Source organism: Melitaea cinxia, chromosome 21, assembly GCF_905220565.1.
Source record: "Melitaea cinxia chromosome 21, ilMelCinx1.1, whole genome shotgun sequence".
NCBI lineage: Eukaryota > Metazoa > Arthropoda > Insecta > Lepidoptera > Nymphalidae > Melitaea > Melitaea cinxia.
Window position 1 is genome coordinate 7,786,757 of NC_059414.1, and position 22,638 is coordinate 7,809,394.

At 36.0% G+C, this 22,638-nt stretch overlaps 2 protein-coding genes across 2 annotated transcripts; one reads left to right on the forward strand and one right to left on the reverse strand.

Moving 5' to 3' along the window:
* Nucleotides 1-59: 59 nt before the first annotated feature.
* LOC123664132 (SAFB-like transcription modulator) lies at nucleotides 60-16,273 on the reverse strand. The gene is made up of 17 exons (XM_045598735.1): nucleotides 15,980-16,273; nucleotides 15,467-15,907; nucleotides 15,178-15,205; nucleotides 14,387-14,510; nucleotides 13,837-13,871; nucleotides 13,615-13,760; nucleotides 13,415-13,532; nucleotides 13,042-13,175; nucleotides 11,713-11,835; nucleotides 11,444-11,521; nucleotides 8,739-8,899; nucleotides 6,875-6,988; nucleotides 6,418-6,550; nucleotides 5,882-6,011; nucleotides 3,888-3,975; nucleotides 3,435-3,556; nucleotides 60-438 (listed from the first exon to the last, which is right to left on the reverse strand). The coding sequence occupies exons 1-17, from the start codon at nucleotides 16,097-16,099 to the stop codon at nucleotides 278-280; spliced, it is 2,256 nt and encodes a 751-aa protein (XP_045454691.1). The 5' UTR covers nucleotides 16,100-16,273; the 3' UTR covers nucleotides 60-277.
* Nucleotides 16,274-16,790: 517 nt separating this feature from the next.
* Nucleotides 16,791-17,802, forward strand: LOC123663916 (coiled-coil domain-containing protein 115). The gene is made up of 2 exons (XM_045598560.1): nucleotides 16,791-17,058; nucleotides 17,142-17,802. Exons 1-2 carry the CDS (start codon nucleotides 17,040-17,042, stop codon nucleotides 17,612-17,614), a joined length of 492 nt encoding a protein of 163 aa, XP_045454516.1. The 5' UTR covers nucleotides 16,791-17,039; the 3' UTR covers nucleotides 17,615-17,802.
* Nucleotides 17,803-22,638: the final 4,836 nt, after the last annotated feature.

Genomic DNA, 22,638 nt, shown 5'->3' on the forward strand with positions numbered 1-22,638 from the left:
AGACGGCCTTAATATATGAGAGCTAGCTTTCATTAAATTAAGGTAAATAAATAAATAGATACAAATGAATAATTATTATTAAGTAAAACTTTCATGTCCATTTCCTACAAACAGCAGTTGTGTGGCTTAGCTCACTTCTCCTCCAAGACGACGATATAACAGAATAATTTAATATCGATACTGTAATCTGTCAAATAGCATTAACCACTACTGGTGAAACAGGTGCTCGGTCGACTCTCACAAACAACAAACACGTATTTACAAGTATAGCTCGCGCTCAGTACTTGCGCGCGTAGTCGCGCGCGGCGGGCGGGTAGCGCTCGGCGTAGGGCGCGGCGGGCGGCGGCGCGGCGTAGGCGGGCGGGTAGCGCGCCTCGTACGCGCCGCCGTAGCGCGCCTCGCCGCCCGACCACGCCTCGCCGCCTCCCGCGCCACTGCCTGCAAACGAAGCGATCGTTTAATATATGTTCATCTTAAAAAAATTTTTCTTCAACTAGGTCGTAACTTATAGACGCCTGCAACACCAGAAGCATAGCGAAACGACTCCGACTCTAAGTCCTATCGCCCCAGGAACTCACCACAGGATCACGACTCCGCTTAACCTTTTGACCGCCATAGTCATCTATACTTGACAAGGGCTCGCGAGTCCTGTGCGCCAGCGACGTCTATAGGTGACAAAAAACCCGGACCACAATAATATTAAATAAAGTTATTAAATAAATATTTCTAGTATTTTAATTCAACATTTCTGAAAGTAGAATATCCCTGCAACATTTGAGTATAAAAAACAAGTCTTTTAAAGCTACACGTACTGAGAAACATTGAAATAAAAACATGCATTCTTATTCCACGTAAATGATATGTCCAGAACGCTGAAGTCGTCTATAGTTGACCGCTAGGGATGTGACGCAAGAGGTATAAATAAATAATAAATAAATAAATATCTACAACACACACACACACGGTCATCTGTTCCTAAAGTAAGCAACTTAATGCTTGTGTTATAACTTGGTAACAGCTGACTGGTATATGTACATTTTTTTTGATAAGCATACATATAAATAAATATATATTACACCCAGACTCGGGGTGGGGATCGAACCCTCCGGAGCAGAAAGTACCTGCTGACCTGTAGTCACTACAACCTGCACCAACAGTCAAAATGGTATAGATGTTTTTAAGCTATTCAAAATTCAACCCAAACGTGTTATATTTTCTATAAATAATTTGATATTTGAATAAAACAAAAGGTAAAAAACAAAAATATCATCAGCTAACACATAAATAGCAAATTGATAAAAAAATCAAATCAACTAAAATCAATCAAATCGCCATAATAAATCTGATATCTCAAATCTGGCGCATCTCTAGCGCGTAGTCATTAATCCGTTCTCTACACGCCGTTGTCAAGTATAGACGACACGCTGGTGACGTCATAAGCGAATAGCGAGAAAACTAGTGCAGTGCAACACGAGCGATAGCTTAGAACATCGTCGCATTTTGGAAGGCGTCGACGATTTTAATAATATACAATTACTAATTTAAAAAAAAAAAAAAAAAAAAAAATTATCTAAGGTCAAGAGCGAAATTACGATTTTCTTTCTCATTCTCAAAATCATCTGGCAGCATCAATACCATCTCTAACCCCCACTCTGATAAAAGCTTTTTTTCTGAGACCCATGTCTTTGGTGTCGTGAACTTAAATGGCTACTTACTCAATACTGTAGTACTGTAATAGTACTAAAGTACTATTTGCTACCTAAGCAAAAAAATATTTAACGCATGTAAATATTTCTTTTAAACCAAGGCTGGCACCGACCGCATCGATTATATTAATTTGCTTCATCGGATCAACTACCGAGTTGGGGAATAGTGGAACACGGGGCACTATGGAACAGTGTTGATAAAAATTTGAATTCTAAAGTAATTCGTGTGGTAACGCTTCGACCAATTACAGCGCGTCTAGCGCCAAACGAGGACGTAGTGAAATATGGCGGCGTGACAACGATGGAACTGTGAATAGAAAAATATTGTATATTTTCTTGTTCAAAATTTGAGATTTCTTTTCAAAGTACTTTCTTTTTAGTAAAAAAGTTTAAAGAATAGGTAAATGATATTTTTTTTTTCATTAATCTTAATCATTTTGTCTATTTGAGACAATTGTGTGGAAAGTTAAAAAAATAACCTAACTTTTTATAAAACTCGTTTGAAACTTTGGCTCCCTTATGGGGCACTATGGAACGGGGCACAGTAGAATACTGTTCTAATGAACCTTAGATAATAAACTATTATCTAATAAGATAATAATTGTGTTTGCAGGCAAACGAAAAAACCAACTTCAATTATATCGACAAGTAATATAACGTAGGTAGACGAAAAAATAGTCAAGTAAATACGCATTATCAAAAATCAATCAAAAAGTTGTAATCGGATTTCGATGAAATTTAAATGTGACTACATGATAAACATCCGATTTCGATTAAATTAAAAATCATCAAAATCCTCTTTCCCTCGATTTCTCTAGGATCTATCTCCTAGGGTTATCTCCTTTCCAACAAAAAAAGAATTATCAAAATCGGTTCATAAACGACGATGTTATCCCAACATATAGAACATAAATAAAAAACTATATATAAAATATATATGGAATCGGTCGAATTGAGTAACCTCCTCCTTTTTTGAAGTCGGTTAAAAATTACAAATTTGAATTAGGTTAATTTTTTAAAATTACTTTATATATATATATATATATATATATATATATATATATATATATATATATATATATATATATATATATATATATATATCTCTCGATTCGATTCGAAATCGATATATAGCGTGCGGCTTCCTTGCGTAAGACACAGCACGTCTAAGAGTTTCAAAACCGTAGGTCAGCTGCGCCGTAGTCGTCCAGTCGTGACAGTGACGTCATGGCGATAGAAAAGAGTGTTGTGCTTTACTACGATTATTTTTGTAGTTTGTTTTTTATTTATGATGTTGTAAGTATATATAACGAGTGCAAGATAACACAAGAAAAATATTGAAAAATAAACCTTCCTAGATTAAATAAGTAGTCATTTATTGCATAAAAACCAGCAAAAATAAGTCACTGTGTGGTTCTCGATAACGATTCCTGGCAGCACTATTTTTTTCGTAGGTATTTTTGTTTATTTTATGCCTTGGCGTACAGGGCACGGGAATGGATTTGAGGCGTGGCAGTCAAAAGGTTAAGAGCAGTATTATTTAGCCGTGTAAGATCCAGGTACTTTCTCAGTCGGACTGCTCTTAAATTTTTATCAGGATGTATCCTGCTGGGCACAGCCTACCTCATCTCAAATATTTGTTGAAATAAAATTTGTAACTATTATAGAAATGGGAAGCAAATGCCCTTAATACTAGTACTTTCGATAATTTTAATTGCAAATTTTAACTTTTACCTTTAGATGGAGCAGTAGCGTCTGGATATCTGCTCGATGCATTCCAACTGCGTGGTTCTGGCTTGCCAGGTGGAGATGGACGATACGACCGGCTTTCTCTCGAGTCGTAGGAACGGCTGTTAATTAACATTGCCTAGTTCAGTAAAATGTAGAATACCCAAATGTACTGTTGTATTGTGATACTAAAAATCACATTACTATTAAAAATAACAAAAGCTAGCATGTAACTACTGTTGAGTTTTTAGATGCTGTATTTGCCTTTGAAATTCATTGTTTGACAGTGAAGAAAAATATTGTGAGAAAGTCTGCATATTTGATATGAAATTTTATGATATATATATGAAAAAAAAAAAATGCTCTAGTAAAAGTATGGTGAATTAATATATGGACGGGATGCCTATACGCTTCTTAATGTAAATCTCTCTTTAAGTCTATACTTGCAAATACCTTGGTTCTTTTGGTCTCGTCCCTGGAGGTATTTGTTGTCTTGAATCCTCAGGAGCACTTCCGTTACTTGGGTATTTCAAATTGCCCGCTGAAAGAGAAAATCTAAATTACTTATATATTACAAAGGAATATACATACAAGTATATATTATCAATTTAGTAAAAAAACAAGCAAATAATTGTACAATTGCCAGAAAATAAATTTAGTATTAATTAAAAAAAAAAAAAAATTACTAAATTAATTCAAGATTTTATTAGTGGCAATATGCTTCAGCCTGTAGTATCCCATGGCTGGGCATATACCTCTTTCCTCATGTAGGAGAAGGATCAGAACTTGAGCAACCCGCTCAGTTGGAGGATATTCCCTACTATGAGAAACAATTGCTATCAGGTGTACCGTCGGCCAAGAAAGTGGTGTACTACCCTAAGGTTGAATGCCGCTTGCAGATTCATAGGCGATAGATTAGTTTCGCTTGCAGATCAATCTGACAACTTCTATTGCCGTCTTTATCTGATAATTGATAACGATTATAACTGTTTGTAACATGACAGCTGCTCTTAGTTTGAACTTGATGTAACCAATGACGCCGTAAATTCATAATTCTAAACAACAACTTACATAAAGATGTAAAGGCACGAGGCGAGTCCACAAATATACCTACAATTTCTGTAAACTTGTAATTACAATATGCGTTCAATAAAACAGTTCATTTCAGGATGTTTTTTTAATATATTGTCAGAAAGAAAAGCTAAAAATAGATTTATCCTTTTATTAAATTTTCACAATCACTGTTAAAATACTTAATATTAAAAACATAAACATAGCAATATGGTAACATTTAGAAGAGGTTAGAAAAATTTTAAATTTAGAAAAGAGTGTAACCGCCATTTTCCTTGATAACCTCTAAAAGTCGAGACCTCATTGAACCAACAAGCCGTGAACAAGTATCGGTTCCGCGCATTTCCTCCCAAATAGAATTACAGTGTCTCTGTCGTTATTGGAGAGATCCAACAAACTTCCCCATCTTCTTCACGACGAATCCAAAACCGGACACAACGTCTCGATATATTCAAATTCCGCGATATCGCACTGATACTGCATCCCTCAATAAATTGGACAATTATTTGTGCCCTTTCGGCAATGGTAAAGTTGGCAGGCATTGAAGATGATATTTATATGCAGTTGAGTAAAAAATAATACGGAAAATATTTTAGAGGAAAATAATTATAGAAATTAATTAAATATATTTGACAAAATGTCTATTGTTAGTTTTCTTTATTAAATGGAATTTGGTTGTCTATTTAAATGGTTTTTATTACTTTTGTTTGGAAACATTTCAATTTCTTTGTAGAAATTAATGTCCTCTTTTTTATTTTATTTATACCTAATAGAGTTTAAGATGACATGTATAATAATGATGTATGAATACTTATCAATTAGATTGACGTCATTATTATATGTCTATTTCAGTAATATCTTTTAATAACAAATCTTGTTGTAATTTTCGATGACCAGGAAACTAAATCAAACATGGTACACCACTTTCTTGGCCGACCGTACATGATAACAATCGGGACCGACGGCTTAACGTGCTCTCTGAGGTACGGTGGGGAGACCCACAAGGACTGCACAAACACCCAGACCACGGCAAACATCGTATGGCCAATACAAAGGCCTGCCATGTGTGGAGATCGAACCCATAACCACCAGCGCAACCGCCACAAACCAGTGCTGTGACCGTTGTTTGTGTGTATTTTGCGGCGCTTTATTTATTACTAGACTACTAATTTTATAGTAAAACACATTTATTTAAACTGCGGAGTTTTTTCTCGATTCTTCTCTGCAGAATCTACATTCTGAATCAGTGGTAGCTTAACTTTTAATTATAATTAATTAATTAAAATAAATATATATTTCCTTCTACTTGACGAGTACTTTTTGATTATTATCATTCTTTAATTTTTTTTTTTAAATTTAAATAAAATAAAACTCACAAGACACGTGGCGCGGGTAGTCACGCTTGTAGTCGCGGTCGCGTTCGCGCTTGTCCGCTGCGCGCTCGTAGGCCGCCGTCATCTCGAAGCGCGGCGGCGGAGGCGCTTCGAATTGTCCGCGACTTGATGTCTGTACATATTGTTTACATGTATAAAATAATTATTCACATTAAACGTTTACTACATTAATAAATAGCATGTAACGACAACTGATGTTATGAATAAGAAACAGTGTAAGAAATGACACAGTTCAATATATACTCGTTCGTATCTTTATCACATAATAATATAATAATATACATATCAAAGCGAGTGAAACTACGGAAGTAAGGAAAGCTGAAAAAAACGGATGTATTAAATTGGTAGTCGAACGTTTACTAATTTTTCAAATGCTATATCTACAACATACAGACAAATAATACATATATATACCACACCCAGACTTGGGGTGGGAATTCAACCCACAACCCCGGTCACTACAAAGTGCGCCAACGGGCTAGCGGGGCTAGTCAAGATTAGTTTAGATACAAGCATACAGATCTCACCAGGGGCGGCGGCGGCACGCGCTTGTGGCGCGAGTCGCGCTCGTAGGCGGGCTCGGGCGGCGGGCTGGCGGCCGCCTTGCGGTACGCGCTCTCGTAGCCGCGCTTGCGCCGCTCCTCCTCCAACCTGCGCGTTACGACAACTGACAATTAACTACACATACTACAATTCACTGAGGTACGCACAGCAGGAAATTTCCTGCTCAAAATATGGAACAGCCCGACTGGGGTAGTACCTCTACCTTACAGAAGATCACAGACAAAAATAATACTGTTTTTAAACAGTTTTGTGTAGTTGCTTAGGCTGAACGTTAATATGTTATTTGGGAGACGTAAGAAAACAATAATGAGAAATGGTTATGGTATGAATATAGTATGTAAGTAACAACTTAAAATTATTAAAATTTGATTTTTTTATTTTAGACAAAAAATAAATTATAAAAATACAAACCGTAGTTGAGCTCTCTTCAATTCTAATCGTTCTAATTCCAGTTTTTCGCGTTCTAACCTATGTCTTTCTCGTTCTAATCTTAGTAGTTCATTTTTCTCACGTTCTATTTTCTCTCTGTAACAATAAATTATGTGTTACAATAATTCTCTGTTTCATGGTTTCATATACAAAAAACGATTAAACCCCTTTATTAAGGCTCTTTGTTTACCAATTGCTGTGTGGCTACGGCAGTTTAGAATATAGCCAGAGAGGGGCTCTTCCCGTAGATGTTGTAAGAGGCGAGGATAACAAAGTTTTATTATCATCTTTGAATTGGTGAAGCCGATCCATGGTGAGATAAGCATCCAACTGCTGGCTTTCAAATGCAAAGACCAAAAACGGGCAGCAGCGTCTTCAGTGCGATAAAGCCAGCCCTGTGGTCACCAACCCGCCTACCCAGCGTGGTGACTATGGGCAAAACTTAAAAGTGGGCGCCAAAAATTTTTGCCCAGTAGCCCCACTATTCCCGGCTACTTTGATTACCGATGGGGCCGGAATATTTGGCGCGAACTTGGGGGAGGCCTAAGATCAACAGTGGAATGCGACACATAACACACACATCAGTGTCACACATGTATGTGAGTCTACCAATGTCTTTTTGGTATTATAAGATACGAACTTATAATAGATGAATGAAGAATAAATAAGATGTGAAATAATAAAAACTAAGAGGCAGTGCTTCTCCTGCCGCTGGCGCCGCTCGCGCTCCCGCAGCGCCTCCTCGGCTCCTCGGCCGCTCGACGGACCTGCCGGCTCAGTGCGAGCTCACCTCTCGGCGCGCAGCTTCTCCCGCTCGAGCGCGAGGCGGTGCTTCTCCTGCCGCTGGCGCCGCTCGCGCTCCCGCAGCGCCTCCTCGGCTCCTCGGCCGCTCGACGGACCTGCCGGCTCAGTGCGAGCTCACCTCTCGGCGCGCAGCTTCTCCCGCTCGAGCGCGAGGCGGTGCTTCTCCTGCCGCTGGCGCCGCTCGCGCTCCCGCAGCGCCTCCTCGGCTCCTCGGCCGCTCGACGGACCTGCCGGCTCAGTGCGAGCTCACCTCTCGGCGCGCAGCTTCTCCCGCTCGAGCGCGAGGCGGTGCTTCTCCTGCCGCTGGCGCCGCTCGCGCTCCCGCAGCGCCTCCTCGGCTCCTCGGCCGCTCGACGGACCTGCCGGCTCAGTGCGAGCTCACCTCTCGGCGCGCAGCTTCTCCCGCTCGAGCGCGAGGCGGTGCTTCTCCTGCCGCTGGCGCCGCTCGCGCTCCCGCAGCGCCTCCTCGGCTCCTCGGCCGCTCGACGGACCTGCCGGCTCAGTGCGAGCTCACCTCTCGGCGCGCAGCTTCTCCCGCTCGAGCGCGAGGCGGTGCTTCTCCTGCCGCTGGCGCCGCTCGCGCTCCCGCAGCGCCTCCTCGGCTCCTCGGCCGCTCGACGGACCTGCCGGCTCAGTGCGAGCTCACCTCTCGGCGCGCAGCTTCTCCCGCTCGAGCGCGAGGCGGTGCTTCTCCTGCCGCTGGCGCCGCTCGCGCTCCCGCAGCGCCTCCTCGGCTCCTCGGCCGCTCGACGGACCTGCCGGCTCAGTGCGAGCTCACCTCTCGGCGCGCAGCTTCTCCCGCTCGAGCGCGAGGCGGTGCTTCTCCTGCCGCTGGCGCCGCTCGCGCTCCCGCAGCACCTCCTCGGCTCCTGGGCCGCTCGACGGACCTGCCGGCTCAGTGCGAGCTCACCTCTCGGCGCGCAGCTTCTCCCGCTCGAGCGCGAGGCGGTGCTTCTCCTGCCGCTGGCGCCGCTCGCGCTCCCGCAGCACCTCCTCGGCTCCTGGGCCGCTCGACGGACCTGCCGGCTCAGTGCGAGCTCACCTCTCGGCGCGCAGCTTCTCCCGCTCGAGCGCGAGGCGGTGCTTCTCCTGCCGCTGGCGCCGCTCGCGCTCCCGCAGCGCCTCCTCGGCCGCGCGCCGTCGCCGCTCCTCTTCGCGCGCCGCTCGAGAGCGCTCCCGGGCCCGTGCCACGTCGCGCTCCTTCTGCGAACGGGACAGGAAATTATAACAACTTTCATCAAAGTACGTTATTGTGATTTTTTTTATACACCTAGGTCGACGGAGAAGCGTTTGGACTCACTTCTCTGTCACCTTAAACTCTGGTCAACTTACTCACAACAATAAAATAATTTTTAACAAAAAAAAAAACCGACTTCAAAAAGGAAACTAAAAAGTGAAAAATAAATTTACTTAGTACAAAGTAATTCGTATTTTGATTTAGTTAATCAGAAATGATTAAATAAATATTTTATAATTTTGAAGTCGGTGCCAAGTAAAACAATAACTACTCTAGTATCTACTCGTAAGTTGTATTCAGTTTTCTTTCATAATTTGTTTCATTGACTATTAGGTTGAATACTGTTATTATTCTGTCTCTCTGTTTTGACATATCTAATAATATTTTTTGTACTTGTTTGTTGTGTGTGTGTTGTTTGTATTTGTTATTGTAGCCAGGTTGTTGTAGTATTTACTTGGCACCAACTTCAAAATTATAAAATATTTATTTAATCATTTCTGATTAACTAAATCAAAATACGAATTACTTTGTACTAGGTAAATTTATTTTTCACTTTTTAGTTTCCTTTTTGAAGTCGGTTTTTTTTTTGTTAAAAATTATTTTATTTTACAATTTTTAGTGATGGGTAGACCGAACAAGGATGCTTTGTCCCTTAGGTCGGGGGTTCGGAAACATACACAATACACAAGCACAAACACCCGATCATGACAAACATCTATATGGCCAATACAAATGTCTGTCGTGCGCAGGAATTGAACCCACTAACGCCAGCGCAACAGCCGGTGCTGTGACCGCTGCGCTAACGCGTCGACATACTATGAGTAAAGTTCGCTATCAGGTGTACGTAATAACAACCGGGACTGACAGCCTAGCGTGTTCTCTGAGGCTAGGTTGGGAGAACCACAAGGATTAACAACTAGACCAAAAATAAATATTTGTATAAACATAAATATCCACTCCGAGCTGGAATAGAACCTGCGACCGTCGGTGTTTAGGCGCCGCCGACACGGCACAAGCACCATTATATCAAAGCGGTCGTCAAACAGCAAAAGGTAACTGCTGTAAATTGTTGAGAAATTCCCTCGAGTGTTTATGGGCTCCATCATCAAACCTGGTCCTGCGACACAGATGATCACACAGCAGGTAATCGCTATAAATCGTTGAAAAGTTCCCTCGACTGTCTTTCGTCTCCATCATCAGACTGAAATGGCACTTATAACTCATATATATGCAAAGTTCTCATCAACAGAAACGAATTAAGTTCAAACAGCAGGTAATTGCTATAAATCGTTAAAGAGTTCCCTCGACTAACTTTTGTCTCCATCATCAGACTGTAATGGCACTTATAACTCATACAGGTGCAAAGTTTTCATCAATAGAAACGAATTAAGTTCAAAAAGCAGGTAATTGCTATAAATTGTTAAAGAGTTCCCTCGACTATCTTTCGTCTCCATCATCAGACTGAAATGGTACTTATAACTCATATATATGCAAAGTTCTCATCAATAGAAACGAATTAAGTTCAAACAGCAGGTAATTGCTATAAGTCGTTGAAGAGTTCCCTCGACTATCTTTCGTCTCCATCATCAGACTGAAATGGTACTTATAACTCATATATATGCAAAGTTCTCATCAATAGAAACGAATTAAGTTCAAACAGCAGGTAATTGATATAAATCGTTAAAGAGTTCCCTCGACTATCTTTTGTCTCCATCATCAGACTATAATGGCACTTTATAACTCATACAGGTGGAAAGTTCTCATCAATAGAAACGAATTAAGTTCAAAAAGCAGGTAATTGCTATAAATTGTTGAAGAGTTCCCTCGACTATCTTTCTTCTCCATCATCAGATCGACTCCAGACCTTTATTAAATAGTAGTGCTTTATAGTACTTAATGAAAACATGATTAAATTTACTAGTCACCCTTACGATTTTTGAAAGTTTCCCTCGATTTCTCTGGGATCCCATCATCAGATCCTGGTTTCCTTATCATGGTACCAAACTATGAATATCTCCTTTCCAACAAAAAAAGAATTATCAAAATCGGTTCATAAATGAAGAAGTTATCTCCGAACATACATAAAAAAAAAAAATATATATATATACGGTCGAATTGAGTAACCTCCTCCTTTTTTTGAAGTCGGTTAAAAAAAACAACACTAAAACATCACAAGATAAATTCTGCTGTGCCCTACCTGATTCTCGACACTCGAGTACTCACTATAGTAGTTTTGAAAACTATTAGGTATAATCGATCGTTTTTTTTTTTAAATTATTTTCAAACAATTAAGTCTTTCTTACCACTCTTGACAGAGTGGATTTCTAGCTATTATTTAGGTTTTATTACAATAGCATGTTGTAAAGTAATTTAATTAACTCACTAAGAATGGCCTGTTCTGCAATTGTTATGTACATTACATTGTGAATAGGCTTGTTTTTATTCAAATAGCTAATAACAATACCTGTAGCTGTATTACATATGTTATACATTTAGATTTTAGAACCTACCCAGATTTTGGAGAATGATAACACTTCTCTGGGTGACCTTCTGCGTTCACGACTTCTGGTGCTACGCCTTGCTCTGTCCTGTGTACAAAAATAAAAATAAAGAAATTAAAAAGATCTGATTGCCTACATACCCACCCCACTACGACAAATATTAAATATTATTACATCTCATGTCAAAACATTTGACTCACAGATGAGCCAAGATTAAACACAGATTTACATAAAAAAATTTGAATTGTATTGATAGTTATATCATATATCATACTAACTTTATCAGACCGATGTGACTTTTCTCTGGTGCGTGATGTGGACCTTGTACTTTCGGCACCAGAAATTTCTTCCTCATTTTTAGGTTTTTGATCGGCACTTTTTTCAATTCCTTCTTTACCTTCCTGTAGAAAAAAGTACAAAAAAATATTCAACTAAGCAATTCCAGATTGATGACACTATATATATAAAAATTGATCCCTATTTCCCATGGTCACCACATAACTTTAAGACAACTTTATTGATTTCCTTCATCTTTTTTTAAAGGTTTTTTAAGCATAAATTTGCATAATTTTTTTTTTGAAGGACGTTGATTCAATCGCGCAACTAGATTTAGTCTAGTGATCAGTGCGGCTGCAACTAGTTTTGTTGTACGCGTAGGATCATTTGGACTTATACCTTGACAGAGGGGAACGCCTGGACATGACTACTCCCCTCCGTGTTGCTCTTTGGCACAATTAAGTAAATTTCCAAATTTGCAAGAAACGCTAACGATTATTAAATTTCGTATTATGACAGTTGTTACGTTTGAAATAGGTTGTTCGATCCAGGGATCCTGACTTATTTTTCGGTATTCAAATCCTGGGATTATATTTGTAAACTCTCAGAATTTTTAGGATTTGAATTATAACAATTTCTTACACATAATTTTCTAACCCACCAGAATTATAAAAAAAGATACATTAAATTAGTTCTGTTTTATCCTTACCAAAACAAAACCAAACGCACTTTTCACTTTTTTTTAGTACCCTTAAAAACTTTGTTACACCTTTCAAGCCATCTCGGTGGAAAGTTCATGACCTCTGGTACCCTTCAATATTTTTGTTACATCTTTAAAAATACCAGCTGACAAACTTTCCACCGAGATACAGCCCGCTGAAATTAATTTTCATTCATAGTAAATTAAAAAACTATCACCCAGTAAATGTTTAGTTGAGAGGAAATCATTGAAAATATCTTTTTTTTTTTCATGTTCCATTCCATTCCATTGTATAATCCACCATGTTATGGTCAGCTGACTTTATTTTTCTTTCAAGATATTAGGTAAATTATAATCCAACAAATTTTAAACTGGGAGGAAATGGCTAAAACTTTTTTCCTCCATGCGTGGGATACTGCTACTGCCAGCCCTGTCCCACCCACGGAGTCGCAGCTGACGGTCACGAATATTTATAATATAAATCCTTAACAAATTTTACTAAGTTTTGGTTGGGAGGAAATTGGTCATGAAATTCTATTACTGGCTCCCGGAGCACTAAGACAGGACAAGGTTTGTCAGGTCAGATAGTTGTATATAAATTTTGCTTGAAAATAAAGTTTTTGGAGTTTACCAGATTTTCTTTAGATTCGTCTTTGCGATCCTTACTCGGGCGTCGTTCTGGCCTAACAGAAGATGGCTGCCGACGCGATGACGACTCTGATTCCGACTTAGCTTTCTCCACAGATATCATACGCCCATGTAGTTCTGTTAAATTAAAATCCTGAATATTTAGTTCTTTGAATGCAATAATTTGAATTTTAAGAATGAATGTGACTGTAGAAAGTATATATTGAGTAATATTTAAAAGCCTTTAACTTAAAAATAAAATATCTTTGATATGAAATTTCACTCAATCAGGTGGGTATAATTTTGTTTTATTACATAAACTATATAATGCAACTTTTTTATTATTAGATATTAAAGTTTTATTCTATTTTGCTTACCTGTCCTGTGTAAATTCTTGATGCAATTTTCAGCATCTAAGGCACTGGCCATTGTCACATATCCATAACAGCGAGATCCTGGTGTGCGAGCATTGGTCACTACTTTTGCACCAATAACCTTAAAATATTTTATTTTTATAAATATAGTAATAATCAGTAGACCTTACATTTATTAGAGGACAATGAAACATTATATATACCTTGCCATGTTTGCTACATAATTGTTTCAGATCTTTGGCCCTTGTGTCACCAGATAGACCACTAACCCAAAGATTACGAGCACCACCCTCTTTACTTTCGTCTTTCTTTTCTCTTTTATCATTATCTCCTTCTTTGTCTTTCTCATCTTAAATAAAAACATCAGTAATAAAATAATCTTTTAATACTAAAATGCAAAAATTAATACAAATTGTGACAAATACCTTTTTCCTCCTTCTCATTTTTCTCAAAATCATTGCTGAAATAAAAGAAAAAAAAATTAGTAATTCATAACTGTGATCCAAAATGTTTCATAATCTAACTCTGTGGCTTAAAGTTTTTCTAAATTTCATATTTATATACACACACATCGTCTACAAAGTTTTGCACCACTTATCCATGTTGCGCATGTTGAATTTGTAGTATTTCTTCTCAAGGAAACGGCGATATGCTGTAAGCTAGTCGATTGTGTGGCATTCACTATGTAGATGTATGTTCTGTGATGAAAACTTCCTCTGCTGGAGAAATGCTGTCCTAATGTCATAAATTTCTTCATACAAACAGCAACCTCAACAGTGGTTTCCAAGTCCAGCACAGTGTAGATATCACATCTTGGACGTATCCTGCAATGCTGTGTTCCGTCGCGTGTGGCTCACAATGGTATCCATTAGGTGCAAAACTTTGTAGAGATAACAATAAAAATATTCGAATGTGAATCGATGGTTATAGGCTGCAAGGAGGCGGCGTCGCGACGACCGTTCGTTGTTCACCAACCTAGTGGCTGTAGTTTCCGTGGTTACTTGTTGATTTTCAGATGATGTGGCGTCAGCTGATGCGGTGTCCTTCTGCACTGCGTCGTCGCCCGAAGCCGCCGCTGGTTCCTCTCGCTCGGCATCATCTACGTCAGTGGTAATGGTCAGCTGGAGCAGCACAGGTCGCTCTACAAGAGCGGCCCGCCCTGAATTTCCTTCTTCTTGTGAATTAAAACACTAACAGGATTATACGTCTCATGATGATTTATTTGACGATAAAAGTCATCTTGACCTGAAAACTTGATTTGATATTAACACTGGTTCCTCTTATGACACATAATGGCCCAAGGCATCATTCCTGTGTCAATTATGCATATATTACCGTATTATATTGACCAATACTAGAAAGGTGCAAGAATTCTCATTAATGATTAAAATAGAAGAGCCACTGTAACAAGATTTTTGGGATGTATGAATTCAAATAGTAATTAAGATGATGACAAATACTCCATTTGTCAATGTTTTTCTTCTTCTGATAGGTATATGTATTAGTGATTTTCTTGAAATTTTCCAACTGCTGCAGTTGGCGAACGCCATTTTGGTATGTAGATGCCCGTAACTATATTCTTCTTACTTATCCACTCCAATATCACTTTCACAATGTATTTAATTAGTACATGTCGTAGTTAATTGCAATGGTTTTAGAAAAATAAATTATTCACAAAAAGCTGTTATACCATAAATATCAGTTTTTCTTTTACAATTTTTTTTTAAATGAAGTTACGCAAAACTATATAATTTACAAAATCTTACCTTTTTTTAGTTTAGCATTGGTGTCAGTCTGAAATGGAAAATTTTAATTTAATGTCGTCATGATATGATAAGAAAATTAATATAACACAACTGTTAGGAAATGAGACAATTAAAAAAAATAGAACAATATACGTGTAGTATTCTTAATTTATTTTATCATAGACAGATAAGATCTTTATATAGAATATTCTTCAATATTCAACTAGTCTACTTCCATTAGATATCCATTGATAAACTTGGTGTTAACTGAAGGCAGTGTAAAATTCACTTTGAAGACATAGAAACATACCTCTTCATTTAACAATTCATCATCTCCAATATCTAAATTGATGCTATCCTCTGCATCTGTGTTATTTTCTGTCTTATGGTCTTCCTCATTTTTCTCCTCTTTGTCGAGACATTGTTTTTTAGGCTGAGTAGCTTCTGCTTCATCTTTATTGTCACGTTTTCTACTAACTTTTTCACTTTCGTCAACTTCCATTTTTTCTTCTAATTTTTTTGGAGACTCTTTAGCAGACTTGTTATTTTTATTTTCTTCAGTGTTTTCAGAATCTTCTTCATCACCAGCTGTATCTTGAACGATCATATCTTCCATAGCCGGTGTGTCGTCAGATTCTGTAGTTTCAAGTGAACTTCCTGTGCGTCTAGTTTTTTTAGAAGGTGTTTTCGCTTCAGTAGTGCTTAACTCAAAGGTAAATGTTGTTGGATCGATACCTTGCTCTTCTAAATGCTACAAAAAACATGAGAAATGTATTTCGACATACTGTAACATTCAATAATGAATTAAAGTAAACGTATATACCTTTGATAAACGTTGTATGAGCACACCGCGTACGCCGCTTTTATCTAAATTTCGCTTTTCTAATTCAGCGCGTAAGTCTATTACCCGAAGATCTTCTAATAATCGCTTTCGGTCCGACATCGCCCGATGTTATTTTCAGCTAGTTTCTAATAATACCCGTACAAATTTAATCTTTATTTTAGCGATATAAAAAAATATTTAGCCAGATCCACAGTCGATGGCAATTTACGTAGTGGTATCAAAACTCAAAATGGCGGCTTGTCCTAAAAATTGATTATGCTTATATTGTCTATTTCTGCTTCATAGACTAATTCCAGAAAATAGTTTGTATACCTCTGTATTATTAATACACATATCAGAATTGTTTAAATAAACAATTTGTTATAAATTTTGCTGCCCGGACAGACTTGTTCTGCCAAAAGTTAATAGTATTTTTTTTTTTAGTATTAAAACCTTCCGTGCCATTGTTGAATTATGTGTTTAGCAACATTCATTTTTATTAATATACTAGCTGCCCGGACAACTTAGTTCTGTCAAAAGTTAATAGTAAAAAAAAAATTGTTTTTTTTTTAATTTTAATAGTAAAACCTTTCGTAGGCCTTAAGGAACAAACAGAAAATAAATTAGCCGAATTGTCATCATTCATTTTTATTTATAAGAATATAAGATATCCTAGCCGACTACAAATAAGAGATGTGAAATACTGAAATTGTCAAGTAATGAGGGACAAGTGACAGCACTTAGCCTTCGTGTGTTTTCCACATTGGTTTTCCACAAGTTCTCTATCATGTCTCCATCCCACGTGACATTGGCGAAATGATATGTGTCAAACTGACACAACTAAAGGCCATTAAGCAAAGAACCTATGCAAAGAACTGATCGACTTAGTCAAGTATTTCAACTTATAAGAACCAATCAAAAACGTCATGTGACTTAGGAAATTCGTATTTGCAATGAAATAATTAAAATATTGGTACATCTAATAAAAGTTATTTAATCTACCTTAACTGTATGCGTTATGTACAAACTGATACTTCTGTATTCATAAATTTAATTTACCATGAATAGTGAAGAAAAAGGTAAGTGATAAAACTTAAAATGTCAAATTAATATTTTCTTATTATTAATAATGATTATTTCTTTCTATTAATTATTTTTGTAGCTGTTGACATGGAAATGATTTGTGATTTATTGGATAAACTCGTTCTGCAACAGTTGCATCTCATAGAGGATAAAATGTGCTGTGAACTTAATATTGAAACTGGTATCAATAATGGGTGCATTCATTTAGCTAAATCTAGATACATAATGGGTCAGAATTCAGTTAGTAAGGAAAGACTTCCAACAGAGAGCAGTCCAGAATTTTCAGCTTCTGTAACCTGTGATTCTATTTTAGAAGATAATGTAAAACAACTGAAAATCTCCAATGCAGATACTGGTTCCTGTGTTGTAAATCCATTAAATTGGTTTGGTGTCCTGGTCCCACAAAATTTACACAAGTCTAAGGATATTTTTAAAAATACTGTAAATTATGTTGTTGAATGTGTTAATATTCAGTTAAAAATACTTGAAAACATCAGTAATATTGAAGCATTGAAGAAATACAAGAGTACTATTTCAAATAGGTCTACATAAAAATAAAATATTGTACTTTTTCTTCTTAATTCCTTTATTTGAACAGTGACAAAACTGCTATTTATATTTCAGTAACATGTAAATGGTAACATTGTATAAGCAAGATGTTTGCGTAATTAATTTAATGATACAAAATTAATCAATGTACAAATACTGTTTCAGAAGTAAAAAAATATTTTTATTTTGAATGTTTGTGTTATTTTTTAATACATATTTAAGTACTATATAATTTTACAAAACAAATTAAACAATTTTATTTAGGTACGTTTTTTGTTGATTATTTTATGACAAGAAATTCAAAAATAATTTACAACATTAAAATCTATGTATTCTAAATAGCTAAAGTATTTCAGAAGTGTAGAATATACATTTTTTTGATTGTCATGTGGTACAGAGTTAAAAATGTAATAAGTATATATACTTTGTCTAACAGCTTTAATTTAAAAGGTCTTCTTGAAAAAAAAGTCCTTTGAGCAAATAAATTTCATGTCAATAAAATTTTACACACATACATATGAGTTTACGATAACTTGACCATTTGATGTCAGGAAAATTTTCTTAGTTAAAATAGACATTTGAAAACATTGTTGTGTTTTTGAATCGAGACAGTATTTTATAATAAATAAATAAAAAAGTGAAATGTATTTTAAATATTAATAAAATTATTTTAAATATGAATGTATTTTAAATATTAATATAATAAAGCAAAATGTTAATTATTTGACTGATTCTTAAAATTATTGGAATGAAACATGAATGTGAATTTTTTTAACATTTTAGGATTTAAGTTATTTTTGATCACAATGAAAAAGTAGAACCAAATTAGAATAATTTATGTATAATTTCTTAACACACAGTACAGAGCGCAGATACTTATTGACAACTTTTTTTTTCTTAGTTAAAATTTTTCACAGCAGAGTTCTACATTCAATGATTAATAGTAAACAAAATATTACAAAAGAAAGTAGATCATAATTTACACTATATAGGTTGTTCGACTACTACCTGCGTTCATTTAAATGGGGGGGAGGGGGGGGTTATATATGAGATACTGTGTCAACGTACTTTGCATAACCATCTAATACTATTCTTAACCAAAAAAAAGAAACGCCGATAAAGTGAAATATTTACTAACTGCAAACGAAGATCAATATATGGAAACAGATTCTTTTTCTCGTAGAATGTTTTTTATTGTAAGTTCTAGCCGTAATTAGGCGGTCACGAAAGTTATCATGTGGAGTGCAGTAGCTCGTCTATTTAAACATAGTCAAATTTAAAAAAAGGGTTATGATTTTTTCACGCGGAACGTGATCTTTTTTCGTACAACCATTACCACTGTACCCCCCATTTGAAGGAACGCAGTTAGTAGTCGAACACTAATTTTCACAAAAATCATAAATATTTTTAATCACTTAAGTATATAAAAACAATGGATTCCATATTTGTTAATTTTAAATAGTTTAATAAAAGAATTAAGTACTTTAAGATAACTTATTTTCTAAAAGCTTCTTTTAAAGAAGCTCGAAATTATTAAAATGCAATATGGCTATTTTCAATCTAAAGTAACATTTTGTGCTTAATATTTGCCAGCTACCATGACTAGACATGTGAGCTTGACTTCACTTGAAAAAGTCGCAACAAAAAATACACTTTATAATAATTGTGTTTGCAGGCAAACGAAGAAAAACCGACTTCAATTATATCGACAAGTAATATAACGTAGGTAGACGAAAAAATAGTCAAGTAAATACGCATTATCAAAGATTACTCCAAAAGTTGTAATCAGATCTCGATAAAATTTAAATGTGTGTTAAATTTTTGAGAGTTTGCCTCGATTTCTGTGGGATCCCATCGTCAGATCCTGGTTTCCTTATCATGGTACCAAACTAGGGATATCTCCTTTCCAACAAAAAAAGAATTATCGAAATCGGTTCATAAATGACGGAGTTATCCCCGAACATACATTAAATATATACGGTCGAATTGAGTAACCTCCTCCTTTTTTTGAAATAGGTTAAAAAGAAATAGGTATACTTATTGAAACAGTGAATTAAAAAAATCGAGTGTGCTCTAGACCACACGATTGAAGTAAAACTTACAATACGTAACTATCTCTATCTTCACTAACTTATATCTCACTCTCAAATTCCGTTCGCCTCGCCCGATCACACTTTTCGCAACGCTCTCGTCACGTATTCATCAGCTTACTTCCTAAGTCAAGTGTGCGTAAAGAAGTTTTACTTCAATTAAAAAATGTTATTTTAAAAAATAATTAGACATATAATTATTTAACTAAAAGTCTAAAATAAAGAAATGAAGCCGACTAAACCAGGAATGATCTAGTAACATGGCACGCATTTTGAACGCTCGCGGTGACAGAGACGGGATTGCTCTTCGCACATAGTATTTTCATTGCTTGCGCATTTTTGCGGTTCACGTTCGATGCACCCTAATAGGACGATTATATGTATGATTTTATGTAATAAAATGAAAATAAATGAAATATTAGTATTTAGTACTCATCCATGAAATAAAGATTATTCTGGTATTGGTGGTAGCCATTTCGTTGTAAGTAAAGTAAATAAAATGGATTTTTAATCGACTGACAAATTGGTACCAAAGATTTAGCACACCGGAAACAAGGTGAAAGGATACGAATCACGAAAGGAGCACGAATGGCAGTTTTGGTGCGAAGGGCGAATTACCAATCATTATAAGACAACACGATTATCGCTGTAACCCCTTACCTTTACCCCTGTACCTCCCTGCCTACCATAAACCATTAAAGCGACCCAAAATTCGCTTCTGCTTAGAAACTTTAGCGTTCAACATTCGTGCCGATAACATTACAATTAGTGAAAGTATAGTACCTACTACTAAATGATTGACTATTTTAACATTTTTTATTATTATTTTGGTGTTGTAAAGTTTTTTGGTAGTTTAAATTGTATAATAATAATTTGAACCTATATTGATTATTATTCTGAAAGTAATACCGTCGCGAATAATATTTACAAAATATATATAAAAGCAACAAAAAAATCTGCAAACCTAGCAGCTTAGTAATATGTATATCAACTGTATCTGTTTATATAATAGGTACCTAATTATACATATTTTGCAAATGAAATGAAATAAATAAAGAAAAAAGTAAAGTTGTCGCATATTCAAAAGCATAAATACAACATTACAAAAACCGGCCAAGTGCGAGTCGGACTCACGCACCGAGAGTCCCGTACAAACATTATTATTAAAAATATTTTTAATATATGATATAACAAAATTTATGCTTTTCACAATTTTTCCTTTATCTGTGCTATAAGACGTTACTTTGTATCAAATTTCAAGATTCTGAGTTCAAGGGAAGTACCTGTAGGTTTTAATTCACTTGCGGGTGTCAAAAATTTGCAGTATATAAGTGGCTGTATCTTTTGATTGATTTTTTCACAGCTCCAAGGGACAGTAGATCTGAGTTTTTGATATGAATTTCAGCTTGATACATCCACGTGTTCCCGAGAATAAAGGTCTTGACAGACAGAGGGACAACTAAGTGATCTTATAAGGGACCCGTTTTTTCCTTTTGAGGTACGGAACCCTAGAAAACAATCGTAACATATAAATAACAATCCACTTTGAATAACTTAAAGAATACTTTTATTCAACCTTGCAATTCATCGATTCATCAGGTTTCGTTCATAAACATGGGCAACAACGAAGTAAGCATAATAAATTTAACTTTTTTTTTCTTAATAATTCTTGACATGCAACTATAATAATAATTAAAACATTCTATCTTTGCGTTAATCAGTATCTAAATACTTCATGAAAACATATTTTAATGGACGCGAATAGTAATAGTATTTTTAATTAAATCATTGTGATAATACTCATCTCAGGCACAAATCTCTCACAAAAGTCGCACAAACCTAGTTTATTTTATTAATTTTATTCTACATCAGCCCCTTTGTGAGAACGAACGAGTATTATTTTTATTACTATATTTGGAATGTATTTTTTAAGTACAATTTTATTAATAGTAGGTAAACTGTAAAAAAAACAACTTACACAAAATGTAAATGACTTAATAATAATAATAACAATAACAATAATTTATTAAATATCTGTAGAAAATATACGTAATAAATTAAACAATTTTTTTAAAACTACAACTAAAATTTAAGTAACGCTTGTGCTTCTTAGAACGAGGTTGTCTTTTGAGAATAACATTTACGTCGTTCAGTCGTTGTGCACGACAATATTTTTTAATGAATTAATTATAGACTAGTTAGTATTTATCAATACTTTATGTTTAATTTGTGGTAACTCATATCATCTGAAAAAGTCGCTCTTACGATATGACAATAAAGCTCGAGAATAATGTGCGTTTAATGAGGTTCATAAAACATATTTTTTACAATGACGAATTTGTTAAGACCCCATTTGTATAATTTATGTATAATAGCTCTATGGTTTTGCGTTACTTTTGGTTGACAGCTAGATAAACTCTCCGAAGCTATCAATTGTAATGTTTTAAAATTTAAATTCTACGTAATTGTAGTTTGATTAACCGCGTTACAGGACGTTTACAATGTTTATTAATTGACAGGTGCTACTGGGTGTATCAATTGGTTCTTATTTTATATAGGTATATTGACAAATTATTTGAAACCAAACGTAACTGAAGGCAAAGTTGATTGAAATTTCATCAGTTTTATTTCAGTCGCAGTTGACTTTAATAAAAAAAAATTCTCTTTTACGATTTTACGGTTTTAACGTTTAAATATAGATTTAACTGTCAACTTAATTGCATCACCTTCAAACATGATCAGTGGTTAATCGTTTTTATTGCGTTCGTAGACGTTCAATTGTAATTGTCAATCACGTATCGTTTATTATAATGGATCGTTTCGGTTTGCTTAAAAACGTTACATTTAATCGAAAACAGTTAATGCCGTGCTTAGGTAAAACCGGTAAAAGGATCTGAGAAAATGAAGTTCTAAGTTTTATAATATTATTATGAATAC

What these genes read in the sequence shown, in the direction of transcription:
- LOC123664132 (XM_045598735.1), bottom strand. Translation starts at nt 16,099, where the DNA reads ATGTCGGACCGAAAGCGATTATTAGAAGATCTTCGGGTAATAGACTTA. An exon ending in ATGAATTGTTAAATGAAGAG is followed by an intron (nt 15,206 to 15,466) that starts GTATGTTTCTAT and finishes TTTCCATTTCAG; the next exon opens with ACTGACACCAATGCTAAACT. An exon ending in AGTCACATCGGTCTGATAAA is followed by an intron (nt 11,522 to 11,712) that starts GTTAGTATGATA and finishes TTTTGTACACAG; the next exon opens with GACAGAGCAAGGCGTAGCAC.